This window comes from Paroedura picta, chromosome 10 (genome assembly GCF_049243985.1).
Source record: "Paroedura picta isolate Pp20150507F chromosome 10, Ppicta_v3.0, whole genome shotgun sequence".
NCBI classification, from domain to species: domain Eukaryota; kingdom Metazoa; phylum Chordata; class Lepidosauria; order Squamata; family Gekkonidae; genus Paroedura; species Paroedura picta.
Genome location: NC_135378.1, coordinates 16,185,269 through 16,204,914, shown reverse-complemented (window position 1 = coordinate 16,204,914; position 19,646 = coordinate 16,185,269). Strand labels below are relative to the sequence as shown.

General features: G+C 48.1%; 1 protein-coding gene across 2 annotated transcripts in view; it reads right to left on the bottom strand.

Moving 5' to 3' along the window:
• Positions 1 to 19,646, bottom strand: part of CCDC149 (coiled-coil domain containing 149) — an 81,455-nt gene that overhangs the window by 22,480 nt on the left and 39,329 nt on the right. For both annotated transcript variants that reach the window (XM_077301507.1, XM_077301509.1), the window contains exons 5-10: positions 13,969 to 14,085; positions 10,689 to 10,861; positions 8,757 to 8,829; positions 7,230 to 7,314; positions 4,652 to 4,796; positions 3,201 to 3,277 (exon numbers count right to left, since the gene is read on the bottom strand). In XM_077301507.1, coding sequence (XP_077157622.1) covers positions 3,201 to 3,277; positions 4,652 to 4,796; positions 7,230 to 7,314; positions 8,757 to 8,829; positions 10,689 to 10,861; positions 13,969 to 14,085 — 670 coding nt within the window. The remainder of the gene's footprint in view (positions 1 to 3,200; positions 3,278 to 4,651; positions 4,797 to 7,229; positions 7,315 to 8,756; positions 8,830 to 10,688; positions 10,862 to 13,968; positions 14,086 to 19,646) is intronic.

The following is a 19,646-nucleotide window of genomic DNA, read 5'->3' as shown; positions in this document are numbered from 1 at the left end:
TTGTTCAAGTGGAGGAATAATTAGGGGCTTTCCGCACTCCTTCAAAATCGCACAATGGTTGCCAATTGAAATCACTACAGTTTTGCCATTATGCACAACGTCGTTGACAATCTGCCACACACCTGAAACCCATCCGCAAAAAGCGCTTCCTTGTAGCGCTTTCAGGGAAATCCCCAAAAGTGGATTCACCCTCCGGAAAGCGCTATACTCCTGCAACCAATCTGCAACACTAGCGGGAAAGTTCTGTGCGTTACCATTGTTGTGGTTTCTACAAAGTCCCTCCCCCTGGCTCTCTCCTCTGATCTTCCGGCGAAGCGATCGCCATTTTTTTTTCTCCGAGCAAGTGGAGATCAACGCACCGGCAAGCCTTCGTTTACCCAGTGAGGCTTCCCCGGCTGTGTAAACTGTAACAAAAGAGGGCACTTTCTGTGGAAAAAATTCAACTGTGGCCAAAAAAAACACAAAAAACACTGATTATTTGGAGAGTTTGGTGTAGTGGTTAGGAGTGCGGACTTCTAATCTGGCATGGCAGGTTCGATTCTGCGCTCCCCCACATGCAGCCAACTGGGTGACCTTGGGCTCGCCACGGCACTGAGAAAACTGTTCTGACAGAGCAGTGATATCAGGGCTCTCTCAGCCTCACCCACCTCACAGGGTGTCTGTTGTGGGGAGAGGAAAGGGAAGGCGTCTGTAAGCCACTTTGAGCCTCCTTCGGGTAGGGAAAAGCGGCATATAAAAACCAACTCTTCTTCTTCTATTTGAGAGTTTTTCAGATGGCTAAATGAAACTCCCAAGATCCAGAACAGGGGTGGCCAATCTGTAGCTCTCTAGGTGTTCATGGACTACAATTCCCATGAACCCCTGCCAGCACTGATGGGGGATCATGGGAATTGTAGTCGATGGACATCTGGAAAGCCACAGTTTGGCCACCCCTGCAATAGAGGGCAGAGTGCGATTCTGTCGCCTTAACCCATGTGATTGATTCAGGAAATGTTGCCCTCCTTGCAAACTGTTTTTCTGTCAGGGCTATCATCATGAAACCAACTCTGATGTAGGATAGGGAGAAACTTGCCATTACATTCACCATGTGAAGGGATTGAGAACAGCACTACGTCCTCACTGGAGATCTAGATGAGGCCTTTATGTGAACTGAGTGTCAGTGGAGAGAAGGGAGGAAGTGTGAGCATCAAGATTTGTGAGGATGGGAGAAAAAGAATGAGATGGGAGCCAATGCTGGACACTCCCCAGGGGCAGCTACAAGTTAGGCCTTTAGTCTTACAGGCTGGGGCTCTTTCTGGCACCAACATCGCCCAATGGCCTTCCTGAGAATGTGAAGAAGGCTCCCCCTTCATCAGCTTTCTGCCACCACTGCAAGACTGAACTATTTAACAGGGCAAGACTCTTGCTATACACATGACTTCTCACGTAGACCAGGGGTAGTCAAACTGCGGCCCTCCAGATGTCCATGGACTACAATTCCCAGGATCCCCTGCCAGCATTCGCTGGCAGGAGGCTCCTGGGAATTGTAGTCCATGGACATCTGGAGGGCCGCAGTTTGACTACCCCTGACGTAGACAGTCATACATACTGTGGTTCTCTCATTACATTTTTAGGTACCTTCACAAACACACACACACACATGTAATCCAGAACAATAAATTATGGACTTGATGTTGTAACATGCATAATTAGTTCCAGGAACCACAATTAAGTGCAATGGAATTGGGGAGGGGGGATTTGTGAGCAAGGGAGCAAATAGGCTGCTCTGAAAAGGAGGCTATTTTAGATCCCATCTACAGTTGACAGGACACGAAAGAAACCAATGAAACAGAGAAATAATGAGACTTTCAGTCCCCGGATGCTTTGGGTAACAGATTTAGAATCATTCCAGACTGCATCTCCCATCTTTTTCCACATTACTACTTAAGGCTAATCTACCCTTTCAGAAAAAAACACTTGACACACTCCTCCAGCCTTCCTAGGGCTGAAGACAGTGTAAAGGGTGTTGTTGTTGTTATTGTTGTTATTTTTTATTATGATGTCATTTCTTACCCGTCTCCCCCCGAAGGCTCGAGGCAGGTTACAACATATATAAACCCCCAAACAACCTTAAAAACCAATATCAAATACAATATAAAATACACAATGAAACATCAACCCCATAAAACAAGATGCTGCAGCACAAAAAACACTTCACGGACCCAAAATCTCCCAACTAATCCACAGGGGCAAGGGGCAAGAGGGTGTTGATGACTTTCAATACCGCCACTCCAGTGGGGGGCCATGATCAACCTTGCCCGGCCTCAACTATAGACCTGGCGGAAGAGCTCCGTTTTGCAGGCCCTGCGGAACGCTGAAAGCTCCCGCAGGGCCCGCAACTCCTCCGGGAGCTCATTCCACCAGTCGGGGCCAGGACCGAAAAGGCCCCGGGCCCTAGTCGAGGCCAGGTGAGCCTCCCTTGGGCTGGGAATGACCAATAAATTAGTCCTGTGGGGGGCATAGGGCAAAAGGCGGTCCCTCAAATATGCTGGGCCCAGACCACATAAGGCCTTAAAGGTCAGAACCAAAACCTTGAACCTGATCTGGAGAACAACTGGCAACCAATGCAGGTGCCTCAGCACCGACTGGGTATGGGCCCTCCAAGATGCACCTGTGAGGACCCTAGCAGCTGCATTTTGCACCAGCTGCATTTCCGGCATCTGAACACTTCTGTATGAGACTCACCCTTGGGAAAACTAGTCAAGAGAAACGAGTTCTAGCCTACCCATTTCTGAAATAGAATACTCTTTGTATGCAGGAGGTTTGAACTGGAGTGGTTGGCAAGAAAAAGGAGAAAGGGTGGGATTCAGTGGTTTGAAGCTCCACCAGTGTCCTCGAGTGGGTTAGATCCGGAAGATCTGCTACCACGTCGATTTTCTGAACAAGCAGACCAGTTCTAGTAAATGGCTGGCCGCCGAGCAGAAACTTTCAAAAGTGACTTGTGATGTGATCCGCAGGGCGAAAAGCTGCAGAAATGTCTAACGAGAATTCACCCACTCAATTACTGGCAGATTGCAATTTATCCTTATTCTCGCCCCCTTGTTCCCACAGAGCAAAGCATTGTTAACATAAACGTTCACATTTCCTTTGGTGTGTACAAAATTCTCCCTGTGCTCTGATACTTAAAATTTAAATAACTACTACTGTCAATATTTACTAACCTGGAAGACTCCACAGACCAGACACTTCCAAGGTTCGCAACTTTTTTTCCAGTTCTGCTACACGATTACCCAGAATTCTGAAAGGAATTCACGGCATTTCAGGAGACAGAATTCACACACACAAGGGCTAGGACATTCTCCACCGATGGGTCTATCTGCAAGGACTGCGTAATATCCCACAACGGAAACACTGTTCTGATGTCTACATACTAACAAAGGGCACAACTTCATTTGGATTTAGGACTTAAATTTAATACTTAGCCTTATAATACTTATATTTTCCATGCCAGATGAAAAATATTTTCCTAATTTCAGAGATAGTGTTGTTAAAGGTAATGGGCTCGATCCTGTATCTCAATCCCATTGTGAAAAGTCTTCCTCGAGAGGAAGAAACTTTGTCTTCTGGAGTTAAACTCCTCACTTGGCAGTTGAGGCCAGAGCAAACAAATAAAATCAGTGGGGCTCCCCCTCCCCAGAATACAGCCCCCCAGAGAGTATATCCACCTAGAGGGCCTGATGATACAGATACATGAACAAGGCCAAGAGGTGAAAAACGGGGCGCTCAGGGTCATCGTTTTACGGTTTCCCTGTTTTATAAGAAATTATATTTATTGAGAATTTTAACATGTTTTTATACCACCCTGCGCCTACATAGGGAGGAGTGGTTTATAAAGCCAATAAATAACTAAATGGAAAAGGAGTGACAGGATCCAACCCAGTATATTCCCATGCAAGTTCCCTTGAGATAGGTAGCATGAGATGCTCTGTGCAATCTTATGCAAGGTCCCTCGGGTCTACGCCCATGAAAATTAATGGGGTTGGACTGCACTGTAAGACTCAGGGGGATTCCCTGCCACACATACAGACTGTAAGTTGAATGTGAAGCATCAGAAGAAGAGAGAAGTCGAAAGGGCAGGATGCCCTTGTCTTCCCCTTCCTGCAGCAGCCCATTGATTCCTCCCCTTCTGCTCTGATTGCACCCTCTGATTGCCCAGAGCCCAGGCAGCCCCTTGGTTTACTAAGAGGCTGTGGGTGATGACGAGATTGGGTAGACAGCTAGAGCAATGGTGGAGAAAGACCCTGGATGAATCCCTCAAGGCCCAGGCTCGAGCTCATTTGAAAGCCTACTCCAGGGTGGGGATGGCAGCAAAAAAACGACCCTTGTGTCCTCAAGCTTCTTCCAGATGATCAGGGCCCTCTTGGCCTCCAGCTGGCAGGAGGAGGTGGGCCGCCACAAAGACCCCTGCAATCTCTTTGAAAATGACATCTCTCACACTCATTTTGGTGGTTTTCCTTAAAATATCATACCATTCACAGTTAAACAGAGGGAGAGTCACATGCCCATACTAAGGGGATTTCTCTCCCTTTGAGGGTCCCACCCCCTAAAGACAGAATGCACTCAACAGACGGATTTCCAGGGCTTCCGTGAAATGCTAACAGAAAAGACTTACTTGTTGGTTTGCCTCTGATGTTGAATGACCATGTTTTTCTCGTGGATGGTCTCCAGCAGAGCAGTCGCCAAGGACTTGAGATCAGAAATGGACTGCGGTGTGGCTGGGAGGCTGCACCCATGATCTTCGGATAACAGCTCTTGGACTAGAAGCATTCCGCACAAAAGAAAACACAGACATGTACATTTAACTTCATGGTCTGAAGGATGGAAACGATACCTGAGAGTTGGGGGAGGGGGGATCAAACAGATACTCCTGCTGATGTCCCGAGATTCATCACAGCTGGAAAGGGAGCATTCCATTTTATTCATGTGAACCCATATTAAGGGGTTCATTACCCATTATACAAGAGCCTCTTGTGGCGCAGAGTGGTAAGGCAGCTGTCTGAAAGCTTTGCCCATGAGGCTGGGAGTTCGATCCCAGCAGCCGGCTCAAGGTTGACTCAGCCTTCCATCCTTCCAAGGTCGGTAAAATGAGTACCCAGCTTGCTGGGGGGTAAATGGTAATGACTGGGGAAGGCACTGGAAAACCAACCTGTATTGAGTCTGCCATGAAAACGCTAGAGGGCGTCAGCCCAAGGGTCAGACATGACTCGGTGCTTGCACAGGGGATACCTTTACCTTTACCTTTACCCATTATACAGAGTCCCACTGGGGGGCGCTGCCAGCAGCAACTGTGCAGTGCCATGTCGAGGGGGAGCCCCAGCCATGGCGGTCGCTGGAGAGCACCAAAGGTGAGCTGGCAGTAGAGTGACAGGGCAGCCCCCGAGGCAGCAGCCAGGGAGGAGGATGAGGAGGAGCCGTAGCCCGGTACCGACTGATCACGGACCGGTACTGGTCCACGGACCAGGGGTTGGGGACCACTGAACTATACTACGTCCCATCCATTTTTTACAAATGAAGAAGAAGAGCAAGAAGGGGAAGGAGAAGAAGAAGGGGAAGAGGAAGAAGGGGAAGAAAGAAGAGGAGGAGGAGCTGGGTTTTTGTACCCCAATTTTTACTACCTGAAGGAGTCTCATATTGGCTTGCAATTGCCCACCCTTCCTCTCCCCAAAACAGACACCCTGTCAGGTAAGTGAGGCTGAGAGAGCTCCAAGAGAACTGTAACTGGCCCAAGGTCAGCCAGCTGGCTGCATTTGCAGGAGAAGTGGGGAATCAACCCCAGTTCTCCAGACCAGAGGCCGCCACTCTTAACCACCAAGCTGGCTCTCTAGCCTTGTTTACATTACAACTGGAGGAACACAACTGCCTCCCCTCCACAACTGCTCTGGCACTAAATCTTGTGTTCATACGATTTGGCCGGACTGCACCGTTCGGCGCTATGCTGGGAGCCTAAGCCATGGGTTGGTGACTCGACAGACGCACACATACCTAGGCGGTCCCCTTTGGTGCCAGCATCAGGCCATCTGTGTAATTATGTAGTGGGCAGAGTAAAATCTGAGTCCAGTGTTACCTTTAAGACCAACCAGGTTTAATTCTGGCTGTAAGCTTTCGTGTGCATGCACACTTCTTCAGATATTTGTATTTCTGAGCTAGACCAAGCTCGATTTGGATAACTGGGTAGAAGATGAGTACTTTGTTTTAATACAAGGACAATGAACATTCAGTGAACCAAAGTCACCTTCCCCTCTTCCTCCAAACTGCTCCAAGGAGCCCCAGGGCAGTGCCAGAGATAATGGGCTGCCACCATAATGTGTCCATGGGTTGGATCCCACATGTGTGTGGTGGGGAACAATTCTCTTCTCCTGCAGCAGCTGTCCAACTCCCCTCCTCCACGTTGCTCCCAGGAGTCCCCTCTTCCCTAGCAGCAGCATTTTTTGGAAGGGCATTTGGGGGCTGTTTTGGAAGGGGGGAAGCAGGAAAGTTGTGCTTCTGAGCACAGAATTTAGAGAGGATCCAACCCAACCTCTGTCTTTTCACCTCTTCTTGGCTATGAGAGACCCAGTATAAACACCACAGGTGATGTGACATCATCACACTTGGGAGTTCTCCCCATCCCTGCTAGCCAACCACATGTAAAGGGCGGCCGGGAACTGAAATGCTGTTCCCATTGGCTGCAGAGGAGAGGACGCGCAGTAATGGGTTTAAACTATAAGTACAACGATATAGGCTAGATATCAGGAAAAAATTTTTCACAGTCAGAGTAGTTCAGCAGTGGAATAGGCTGCCTAAGGAGGTGGTGAGCTCCCCCTCACTGTCAGTCTTCAAGCAAAGGTTGGATACACACTTTTCTTGGATGCTCTAGGATGCTTAGGGCTGATCCTGCGTTGAGCAGGAGGTTGGACTAGATGGCCTGTGTGGCCCCTTCCAACTCTATGATTCTATGAACGGGCTGAGGACACTGTGGGGAAACACTGTTTATGCCAGATATTTCCAGGGAGAGAAATGGGGGTGCCGACACTCCTCATTTCTTTTCATAGCAAATTCTGAGCAGATCTGGAGGAAGGATAAGGAAATCACGCGTATTGAGAGTTCCCACTAGGAAGAAGATATCCCCTCTTTTCATTCATGACTCAAAGCAAGCAAAGCAGACGCCAGGCTTGGAAGGAAAGAGTTAAAGACGTAGATGCGGTCAGTACCTTGCTTGGCGGAGAGGACTCCTGTTAGTGCACTGCTGTTGGACTTACTATTAGTCTTGGAATTTTTCCTTCTCTCTAACGCATTCTGAAACAAAGAAAAATTTTTTGTCAGTTTCTTTGAAGGAAAAACCCCACATTAAAAAAAAATGGATTAAAGTTCATTTTAAAAATCATTCTTCATTCATCTTACAAGCAAATCACAGAATCACAGATCACCACCCCTACAAACTAGGGCCATTACCCCACTAATGAATTGAAGAATCGCTTTACATACCCCCTGCAACATTCCCCAAATGTATCAGTTCTCCACATGGCTGTTCAGACATCTTTGCTCCCCGCTCCTTCTTAGCAGCTTGTCCTTGCCCTTTCCGCACACATGGGCTAATGCACTTTTAAAGCACTTTAGAATAGGGTTGTGCACGGCGGCGGCCAAATCGGCCTGGTACAGCCGATTCGGACACCACCACGCACAACCCTGCTTTAGAAGTAGATTTTCCTATTCCGCACAAGAAAATCCAGCTGCAAAAGCGCATTATCCAGCGTCGTGTGGAATGTATTCGATCTCCTCCTCTCTCTTGGCCTGCCAGTTGCAGGATGTTCCCCCACCCTCTTTTACTTCGTGTTAGATTTTAACTCTTTTCTCTGCTTACATTTTCTTTCCTTTCCTTTTTCAGCAACGGTGGGATGTAGACCATTTTGAAGGCAAGGCAGAAGGAAGCATTCTTGATACACATTAGTAGAAACCCCAGTAGGTTAAAAAACAACAACCCATATTGCAGAATCCCACCGGTGTTCAATACCTCCTGCACACCCTGTCTCAGAGTGAGTTTCTTGGTAGAGAAACTTCACTTGCCAATGGGTTGCAAAGGGTGGAATTGGCGGACCTTTCTAGCACATGTTGCACCACATGTGTCGGGGACTCTCAACATGTGGTGCCTGTCTGCATCACAGTGCCTGCTGCTGCCCATACTGGTGCCCACCAAATGTTTTTAGGAAGTGAATGAGGCTAGGGAGGGCTGTCACCCTGAATGCCTTTGGATTGACTATGGGAGATTGGATCTCCTCTGTGGTATTGAAATTAAGCTTTGGCAATCATTGTGTGGCTAGCTCCGCCTCCTGCGTCAGCCATTTTGTAGCTGCAGAATTCAAAATGTTCTTGGAAAGGTTGAGGACTAGAAAACCTCTGCAGGTCCCATCCACTTAAATGAGGGATGCACAGAATTTCCCCGCGCCTCGTGCCCTGTTGTTCTGAAGTTGAATATTTAAATGGAAAATAAACTGTATAAACTGTAATACCGACACTGCTTTGAGAGTAAATAATCAACGTTATGTGTGGCTTTCAAATATGGCATATGAGATGTTTTCTCCTTCCAATGATAAAATGCTTCGATACTTTGGCCAGATCAAGGGACCGGCATGAATTCTTTACATTTTCAAACTAATGAATGAGGTCAACCCTCGTAGAACTTATATTGCTTTAAAAGCATCTGCAGCAAACAGCATGACGTAGTGCAAAACATGCCTTACCTTATACTTCACAATGTTGGATTTTAGCAGGTTGACCTCTTCTTGAATTTGCTTTAACCGCTCGTGAAGGTATCTGGCAAGTCAGATAACAGGCCCTAACAGATTACTCCGATATGGCTTACTGTTCCTGAAAGCAAGCTAAAAATGTTGCACAAGGTTTGCGATGGGGAGAAATCCAAAGGGAGCCGTGGTATAGGCAAGGCTGAGATCAGAGGGGGTTCACTATGGGGAACTCAGCCCGCCCCCTCAGTCCATTCCAAATTAAGCCCTCTAGTCCAAAGAAATTCAGCCCAATGCCCAATCAGCCAGCCCTCCCTGGAGAAACATAACTTTACAAAGGGTAATTAAATGTAGTTGCAAGCCTCACTGTAAAGTCCGGGACACTCAGGAACTCTTGCCACTTCTGGTACACATGAGAATTGCAGGAGGAGGAGGAGGAGAGGGAGAAGGATGGAAGGAGGAAGGAGAAGAAGGCGAGAAGGAGAGGAGGAGACGTGGAAAGTTTTTCTATCTCACTTTTCGCTACCTTAAGGAGTTTCAAAGTGGCTTACTATCACATTCCTTTCCTCTCCCCATAAGAAGGACTTTGTGAGGCAGCAAGAAACCTAGCCATAAAAAATAATTTTGGAAATATTCATGCTATCTCCATGCTCAGCTCCCATAGTACAGAAACATCACTGTTTAAAGCTACTTAGATCATGGCATAATATATCCAAGTATAACATTTGCAATGTGATAGTCTGGACCACCGAGAAGTGCAAGCAGCTGGTGCCTCTCCTTCCAGCATTTCTGGAAATGCACATTCGCTTAAATGCATGCACAGAATCTGGTGTCGTCGTCGCCCCGCCCCCCCCCCCCCCCCCCGGTATTAGCTCAAGAAACTGAGCTGGTGGGAAAAGAGCAAGCAGGAGTCACACCTCCCCTGCAATCATCCAAAATAGCTTGGTGTAACAAAAACATCAGAACAGAGGTGGGCAACCTTTTTGGACTAAGTGCCAGACATCTACCCACAAAGAGAATGGTGAGCTGCCAAACAAAAGGGGGCAAAAGTTGTTCTCCACCAAATGTCCTGAGAGCACACCCAAGTCCTTGCTAAGGCCTTGTGCAGGGGTAGTCAAACTGCGACCCTCCAGATGTCCATGGACTACAATTCCCACGAGCCCCTGCCAGCAAATGCTGGCAGGGGCTCGTGGGAATTGTAGTCCATGGACATCTGGACGGCCACAGCTTGACTACCCCTGGCCTTGTGAAATCACCTCTGTTCCCGGAATGAAGAACCAGCCACACGCCCAAGGAGTCTGATCTGGCATGCCCCTGTTTGGCACTTGTGTCAGGGTACGTGCACAGCCCACAGCATATTTCAAACCCAAACCAGGAATCCGGAGAGCCAGCTTAGTATAGTGGTTAAGAGTGGTGGCTTCTAATCTGGTGAACTGGGTTTGATTCCCCACTGCTCCACATGCAGTCAAGCTCTGTGACCTTGGGCTAGTCACAGTCCCAGCAGAACTGTTCTCACAGAGCAGTTTCTCTCAGCTCTCTCAGACTCACCTCCCTCACAGGGTGTTTGTTGGTAGGAAGGGAAGGCGATTGTAAGCCGCTTTGAGAATTCTTTGGGCCGTGAAAAGCAGGCTATAAAAACCAACTCTTTTTCTTCTTCAAGTTTTATTTTATTTTTTTTTTAAATGGAGAGTGGAAAGGAAAATGTACCTTCACAAACTTACAGCTGCCTGGGGAGAGCCATGACACTAAACTGGTTTCGTACCGACTCCGAAACTAGTTTGTATCCTTTGAGTCCCTGGAGTTCTGCACTTTTACAAACTGGTCCCTATTACCACAAAACGTTAGCAGCGGCCTGAATTTCTGAAGCGACAATTCTGAGCCATTTGCAGTTGGGTCTCCTGGGAAGCAGTGACGCTCTCTTCGCAAACTCACCTGTTCTCCATGCAGAGCGCATCGACGTCAATGATGCGGTTGATGTGCCCCCCGAGGACGTGGTTCAGCTCTTGGTTTAATCTGTCAGATTTGTCTTGGTAAAACAACCGCTCCTCTTTTGTGTCCTGCAGCTCGTCCGTGGCCGCTTGGAGGTCGTGTTGCAAAGTCTCAATCTGAAAAGGAAGCCGGATTCAAGACCTGAACGGCGCTTCACACGTGCAGAAAATAAAGTCACTCCAGTTTCTGCTGGCTATTCATTTCCAAATCCCTTCTCGCCAAATTATTGGCCTTGGTGTTTAAGCTTCTGGTTACCCTTTCGGGCCAAGCCGGGCACATCTCTTTCAATGTGGTGCAAAAGGTGACCTAATAGCAGCGGTTCAACTGCATCTCAGCCAGGATCTTTGGAAATTCATTCATTTATTTAAGAAGAAGAAGAAGAAGAAGAAGAAGAAGAAGAAGAAGAAGAAGAAGAAGAAGAAGAACAAGAAGAAGAACAAGAACAAGAACAAGAACAAGAACAAGAACAAGAACAAGAACAAGAAGAAGAAGAGTTGGTTCTTATATGCCGCTTTTCTCTACCCGAAGGAGTCTCAAAGCGGCTTACATTCACCTTCCCATTCCTCTCCCCACAACAGACACCCTGTGAGGTGGGTGAGGCTGAGAGAGCCCTGATATCACTGCTCAGTCAGAACAGTTTTATCAGTGCCGTGGCGAGCCCAAGGTCACCCAGCTGGTTGCATGTGGGGGAGCACAGAATCGAACCTGGCATACCAGATTAGAAGTCTGCACTCCTAACCACTACACCAAACTGGCTTAATACTTGGACTTCTAGGCTGACCCTCCTTGCAAGCGGGCTTGGGGTGACTCACAACATAAACATATTAAGGCTATGTTTCAAGCAGGATTTAAAAAAAAACATTAAAAATCTAACTTTTCCACCATTTTTGCAGCCCCCACAGTCGGATCGGTCACTCCATCTGATACCATGATGGACTCTACAGGTGTGTGTGTGGGGGGGGGGGAATTGGAATGGGAGATGGAAAAGGAGAAGGTGGGGAAAGTGCATAAAGAGGAGAGATGGAGGGGGCACAGTTACACCTCTGTCGTTCTGGCCTCAACCCCAAATCTGGGGGGCGGAATGCCGTTTTGCAGGCCATTTGGAACTTGGTTTGCTCCATCAGGACGTGGGCCTCTTGGAGAGGAAACTGGGCAACGGGCTAGAAAGTGCAGGCCCCATGGCCACAGCTGCTTTTCTTCCATCCAGCCCCACTTTTCACAGCAGAGGCAGGAAGTGTACTCCTACCCACTGATTTTCATGACAGGAAACGTTCAGAAGAGGATTGCCATTGCTGGCCTCTCCGCAGTGACCCTGCACTTCCTCAGAGGTCTCCCAATCAGGAACAAACCAGTCTGTGATCCTGCTGAGCTTCCGAGTTCAGATGAGATGAGACTAGCCTAGTCCATCTAGGCCAGGGACAGAAGAAAGAAATTATCTGGGGCAATGTAGACGCAAGCTGCACACTCCTTTTTCCTTGTTGGAATGTGACTTCCTCCATGTTTCATTTTCTCTGCGATCTGCAGCTATTACAATCCTGGGCCAGAGGAGCAGTTTGCAGAAATAGGGCCGGGCCGAGCCAAGCCTATGATGCTCTGTTGCTTTTCACTACCAGGAGTCCCAAAGCAGCTTAAAACATCCTTTTCTTCCTCTCCTCTCAAGATACAGCCTAGGCAACAGATGGGGCTGAGACAGCTCTGGGAGGACTGTGACTGCCCCAAGCTGGCTGCATCTGGAGGAGGAGTGGGGAATCAAACCCAGTTCTCCAGATTAGAGGCTGCTGCTCTTAACCACCACACCACACTGGCTCTCAAGGCAAGGGGCCTCCCTGCCTTCTTTTAAAAAAGCAGGTCACTTGATTCTGACAGCTGATCTGGTTTCTGTCCTATAGGTCAGTGGTCCCCAACCCGCAGGCCACGGCCCAGAAGGCCTTGGTGCCGGGCCGCAGCTCCCTCTTCCCGCCCCCCCCCCCCGAAGCGAGAAGCTCTCCAGGCCGCGAGCAAATCGGCCGCCGAAGCAGCCGGTTAACTCGCAGCCCGGCAAGCTTCTTGTTTCGGGGGGGGGGGAGAGAAGCTTGCTGAGCCGCAAGCTAATCGGCCGCTTTGGCGGCCGATTTGCTGGCGGCCCGGAGGGGCCGGGAGAGGGAGCCGCAGCCGCCGGCATGGCGGCGGCGCAAACCGGAAGGTTGCGGACCACTGCTATAGGTGATTATTAGGAGAGGGAAAAGGGAGTCCATTCTGCCCTGTTTCCTCCTACCTTCCCTTTCGCTTTTTCTTAATGGGGTTCTTTATTTATTTAAGAGCATTGTTGATAGTTTGTTTAGCCTGGAAAATATTTAACACCCCTTTAAATCTGCTTTGTAATAATGTCAATAAAGGTATTCTGAATATGAACTGTGTCCTGTGATATATATCCTTATCCATGGTTCCTCTATATATATTTGTGAAACAGACTGGGGAGTGGAATGTGTCCGGCTGTCCAAGTTGGAATAGAGCCAATCAGAGTGCAGCCAGCATTGCCCCTGCCCCTACAGCTCCTGCCCTCCCTCCCTGGACGCTAGCCACATTCCTCTCAGATGCGCCAGAGACAGAGAGAGACACAAGGAGCACTGCCAGACCAAACACGAGCCCTCATTCCCTCCTATTGCTCCTGCTGCGAGGGAGGCAGAGAGAGACACAGAGAGAGCTGCCCCAAGCTGCTGACAGAGACACAGAGAGAGCCATCCCTGCTGCGATGGAGGGAGAGAGAGACAGACAGAGAGAGCTGCCCCAAACTGCACAGCAGCACTCCTTCCCTCATACAACCCAGCCCTAATTACCTGCTATGCTTTCTGCTGCGAGGCACACCGAGACAGCAGCGAGAGGGAGAGAGAGAGACACACACAGAGATCTGCACCTCCCGGTGTCCCCTGGGCCCTAGCGTCCAGTGCATTCCTGCCTACAATGGGCTTTCTTGCTTGTATATATATATAACGGGCAGGTTCCCTGGAGGGACGGCAAAAAACACGAAACCCTGCTTTCCATCTAACAAAGCCCTCACAAGTTAGTAAGTAATGTTGGAGGTATCAGGTCAAGATGGGTGGCTGTATGAGTCTTTCCGTAATAGGATAAAAGAGCAAGAAACGAGTAGGACCTTAAAGACCACAGCAATTTGTGGCAAGGGAGGAGCTTTGAGGAGTCACTGCTCAGAACTGAGAATTCCACAAAGGCCCATGGTTCTAATTACTTGTTCTCGTGCCTTCTCCAATTGCTGGACGAGGTCTTCCCGCTCGTGGGGTGCAAAATGACGTGCTCCGACTTCTTCATCCCCAAGCCGTTGTTTGGCTATCGTCATTCTGAGGAGCTGAAAAAAGCAACAGGCATCTCCTTGTTAGCAGCCAAGCAAGTAAACATTTAGTTCTAATATTTATTAAAGTTAAAAACCCAAGGCTTATTGCATAGCCTCAATAAAACCAATGCATCCATGCATACCAATGCCTTCACTGACCAAACGCATTTCAGCATTGCCGCTTTTATCAATGGTCAGGCATGAAATAAAAACAGCATACATGAAATGCAGGAATTACAAAGATTGTTATATACAGAGTTAGCTCCTATACGTAGTGATATTATATACTCGGGATCCTTTGGACCTTAGTTAATTCTGTGGACCAGAAGGCCAGATAAAATAAATTGGGGCCTCTAATCTTTGAAAAGCAGGCCTTGGTCAAGCCGAGCGCTTTCAGTGTCCAGTAAGTGGCACACTTTGGATGATGGTTGGCTCCTACCATACCTTCCTAGGTATCCTATCAAGCTGTTCAAGGAGGGCAGCATCCACATCCTCACCCTGCTCAAGTGGTCTGTAGCAGACACCAACCACTAGACTCTTTGTTTTCCCCTCCCTTATCTTCACCCAGATACTTTCCAACAAAATGTCACTCTTCTCCTCTAATATTACTTAGCAGGCAAGCCCTCTCCTCACATACAGCACCACTCCACCTCCTCCTCAACCTTTTCTGGTTTTTTTTTTTTAATAACTCATATCCATCCACTACTGCATCCATCCATCACACAACCCTCATTCCTGCTAGAAATATCGGATCATGTTAAGATTAATTTTGATTGAATTGAGTCATATAAAGCAGTGGTCGCCAACCTTTTTATCACTGGGGACTGGTCAACGCTTGATAATTTTACTGAGGCCTGGGGGGGTAGTCTTTTGCTGACGGACGTTGCCACCGTCTGAGCCCCTGCTCTGTTTACTTTCCTGCCGGCGCTCCTGACTTCCCGCTGCCCGCTGGGGGGCGCTTGCCAGCAGCAGCTGCGCAATGCCATACCAAGGGGGACCCCCAGCCATGGCGGCCGCTGGAGAGCACCACAGGTGAGCTGGCGGCAGAGTGGCAGGGCAGCCCCTGAGGCAGCAGCCAGGGAGGAGGACGAGGAGGAGCCACGGCCTGGTACTGACTAATCCACGGACCAGTACCGGTTCCCAGACAGGGGGTAGGGGACCGCTGATATAAAGGACAATGCCACAAAGAATGAATAAGCTCTTCTACTTGATTAGAACCACAAGGTAGTTATGATGACAGCAGATCCACCTGTGCAGACCCTCTATATATCCCACAACCACAGATAAGGTAGCTAGTTGTGGCATTCCTAACAGCAGTCAAAGGGCACTGGCTCTTTTTTCATCTCAAATCACCACCAGGTACTCTCCCCTCCCATACTAGAACAACTTTGACCATAAGAAATTCACACAGAGGATGCACTGCAAGGAGATCTACACTCCATATATGTATCTATTGAAAAGTTGCTGAAACTGGGTCCCCCCCCCAGGTGCCAGAGTACAATACAACTGCAACCACCCCCATCTTTAAACATACATATTTAATGCCTGAAATCCAATTGGTGACTCAGGAGTAAGATCCACCGGAACTGTAGCATGCAGAACTAGAACTCAGAAACCAATATTGGCATAATAGACCTTAGCATGCATTGGTTGTGAAGTAGTCCGAGCCAGGATTGCCTTTAGTATACATTTATTAAATGCCTCGATCACAAAAGGGTGCTCATTTATTTGAAGAAGAAGAAGAAGAAGAGTTGGTTCTTATAGGCCACTTTTCTCTACCCGAAGGAGTCTCAAAGCGGCTTACACTCACCTTCCCTTTCCTCTCCCCACAACAGACACCCTGTGGGGTGGGTGAGGCTGAGAGAGCCCTGATATCACTGCCCGGTCAGAACAGCTTTATCAGTGCTGGGGGAAGCCCAAGGTCACCCAGCTGGTTGCATGTGGGGGAGTGCAGAATCGAACCTGGCTCGCCAGATTAGAAGTCCGCACTCCAACCACTACACCAAACTAGCTCTCAAGAGATCTTAGACACTACTACAGTTTGTCAAGATGAACCTCACGTGAAGCTATCAAATATTTTAGTAGTGTTGTGATCTTTGATAGCCGGCATATTAAGTTGCCTGAACTCAATTAACACCCTACCATTTTCATACCTGCTGTCAGAACGCCATTTTGAGGGCTTGAAATAAAAGTACACAGGAAGTTTTCAGAATGAATAGCCTGCGGTGAGTGCAGCTATTTAACTCACACACACACTTTGAGTAGCTGGGAAAAAAGCATCTCAGTGGTCCAATTTGTAGAACAGAGGCAGAGTCATGAGAAATCTGCGGTGAAAACTTGCATGACTTAACGTTTTGTGACTGTGCTTCAAAATTAGTGCAGATCATTATATTCCATAAATTAGGAGATCCCTCTTCTGAAATTGAGCATTATATTCTAAGGCTACCTAAATCAATTTCAGCATGCCAATCACTGTAGTATCTACAGGCCAATTAAAATATTGCTGATGCAAATGGCCCACGATCCTCTGCCCCACTGGCATGGCAGCTATTCCCCACTGGATAAGGTCTGGGGCGTGGGGGGGGGGGATGATCCATAGCTCTGAGTATGGTGCTGATCCCCTGCCCCCGTCACTTTCATTTTGGCAAACTGGGTTATTTTTGCATTCCAAGATGGCAAGTGGGTAGGAGAGAGATAAGTGGAATTAATTTTATAACTGTTTTATGTAATTTATTTATATTTCGAATTTTATACCACCCCTCTTGAGCTAGGCATCTCAGGACTGCGTACAACATCTGCAAAAACCGATTACGTAAAGGTTAAAACAATAAAATCCATAATATAGAATAATTAAATTAGCAAATTGAAAACAAGATGTCAGGACCAATTGGTGTCGAGTTCGGATTTCCTGAAGGTTCAGGGAAGCAGTAGGGGGAGGGGGAGGGGGAAGGGAAGCCCAGTCAGATGTGTTTCCGCTGGCCTCAACCAAAAGCCTTGCGGAAGAGCTCCATCTTGGAGGCCCTGCAGAATTTAGTGAGTTCTGCCAGGGCCCTGATCTTGCCTGGGAGCTTGTTCCACTGGTAGGAGTACAAGTACAAGGAAACTTTATTGCATATGACCATAGGTCTTTGCAATTCCAGAACACGCAAACATAAAATACATTCCACACCAAAAAAGAGATCTATACGGTGTGCAAAATACCTAGGTAAAATAATGTATCTAAATTAAGATCTTTTACCAAATATATTTAAAATGGCTAAAACCGCCATAAGTAGCCACATTAGACAAAATAATTCTGGCTGTTATTTTCTTCTGCTGTCACAGCAAGGAGAGACATTCTGTAAGACAGTGGTCCCCAACCTGCGGGCTGCGGCCCGGTGCCGGGCCGCGAAGGCCATGGCGCCGGGCCGCGGCTCCCGCTCCCCGCCCCCCCCCGCAGCTTGCGGCCCGGGAAGCTTCTTACTGTGGGAGGGCGGGGAGAGGGAATCAGGGCCAGGCCGAGCATCGCGCATGCGCGGCCCGATGCGCAGGCTGGGTCCGCGCAGGCGCAGCCCGATGCCCTGCCGGTCCCCAGCCTCAGAAAGGTTGGGGACCACTGCTGTAAGAGATGCTAAAATCAGTATCTGACAGCAAGTATTTCAACTTATGTGAAACAGAAACGAGTTTTAAGCCACAGAAAGGCCCATCTATAAACTTTGCTCTAGGGTGTGAGTATAAAGGCCATTCGAGAATATAATGTGGTAGATCTTCCACAGATAATTGACCACAAGTACAATGTCCTTGGCCCTTCAGTGTTTGGTTATACTGGCCTAACTGAACTGCAGTCGGCATTGTCTCAAAATGCAGACTCCTCTTAAATTGTTATTTGAGATTCCAGCTGGGTAGGATTATCTGCAATGATCTTTCTGAAATATTTTAAACCACGTTGCAGATTGCAATTGTAAAATTAATGTCCTGTCGTAAAGTGCATCACCAGTAAAAATCCAGCCTCTGAACTATGGATTGTCAGCATGGGGGCCTAGCAAGACATCATGAATGGGATAATGTGATACAAGGATCTTAATGTGGGTGCAACGTAAGGGGTCTAAATGACTGTTGGATCAATGAACTTGAACTTGATCTGTTATTTCTTTTCTGTGACTTCAGCACTGCAAGATGGATGTGTGCTCTCAACGATGGAATACCAAGTTCTGCTATCATCAAGGCCATACGTTGAACATGAGTCAGAAGTGTGACTCGGTGACTAAAAAGGCAAATGGGATTTTGGGCTGTATCAAACGGAGTATCGTATCCAGATCACAGGAGGTGATGGGACCGCTGTACTCTGCTCTGGTTCGGCCTCACTTGGAGTACTGTGTTCAGTTTTGGGCACCACAGTTGAAGAGGGATATAGACAAACTGGAATGAGTCCAGAGGAGGGTAACAAAGATGGTGAGGGGTTTGGAGACCAAGACGTATGAAGAAAGGTTGGGGGAGCTTGGCCTGTTTAGCCTGGAGAAGGGATATAATAACCATCAAATATTTAAAAGGCTGCCATATAGAGGATGGAGAAGAGTTGTTCTCTCTTGCCCCGGAGGGACGGACCAGAACCAATGGGATGAAATTCATTCAAAAGAACTTCCATCTAAAAATCTGGAAGAAGTTCCTGACAGAGCAGTTTCTCAGTGGAACAGGCTTCCTCGGGAAGTGGTGGGTTCTCCATCTTTGGAAATTTTTAAACAGAGGCTGGATAGCCATCTGACAGAGAGGCTGATTCTGTGAAGGTTCAAAGGGGTGGCAGGCTACAGTGGGTGAGCAATAGGGTTGTGAGTGTTCTGCATAGCGTAGGGGGTTGGACTAGATGACCCATTATTCTATGATTCTAGGCCAATGGGGTTCCCTTAGGGTAGGAAGCTTTAGCTGAGGCCAAGTATACTTTCTTAGGGCCAGCTGGTGAATGATTGAGGCTGGGGCTGGCGAGGGAGATCGACACCCCCCCCCCAGGGTTTGAGTAGTACATCACCAGACCTCCTTCTCCACCCCACTAGTACTGGAGGTCGGGGTTTTCCGCCATTTTGGCCTTTTTTAAAATGTCTTTTAATGACTGTTTTAATGGGGATTTTATAAGACGCTGTAACCCTCCACAAGCCGGGCAGGGAGTGGTGGGGAATAAATCGAAAAATAAATAAAATTGGCTGTCTGTAGCTCTCTCTGGGGGACATATTCAGATAAGCTGTCCCTCAGACATGTTTGACCTGGACCACATATGGCCTTGAAGCTTAGTACCAGAACCGTATCTGGAATTCAACTTGGAGCCCTTATATGGGCTTGACCATGGTGTTTGCATGAGAACCCGGGCAGCTGCATTCTAGACCAGCTGCAGTTTCTGGAGCAGAGTCAAGAGAAGCCCGTGGAGAGCGAGTTGCAGTAATCAAGCCTGGAAGTGACCATTGCATGGATCGTTGTGGTTAGGTATTCCAGAGCCAGATAGGATGCTAGTATCTTTGCTTGGCGTAGGTGGAAAACGGCAGCTGTGCTACCTTTGTGAGGCATCAAATATCACTCCCAGGTTCCTGGCCAATGGTGCAAAGGTACAT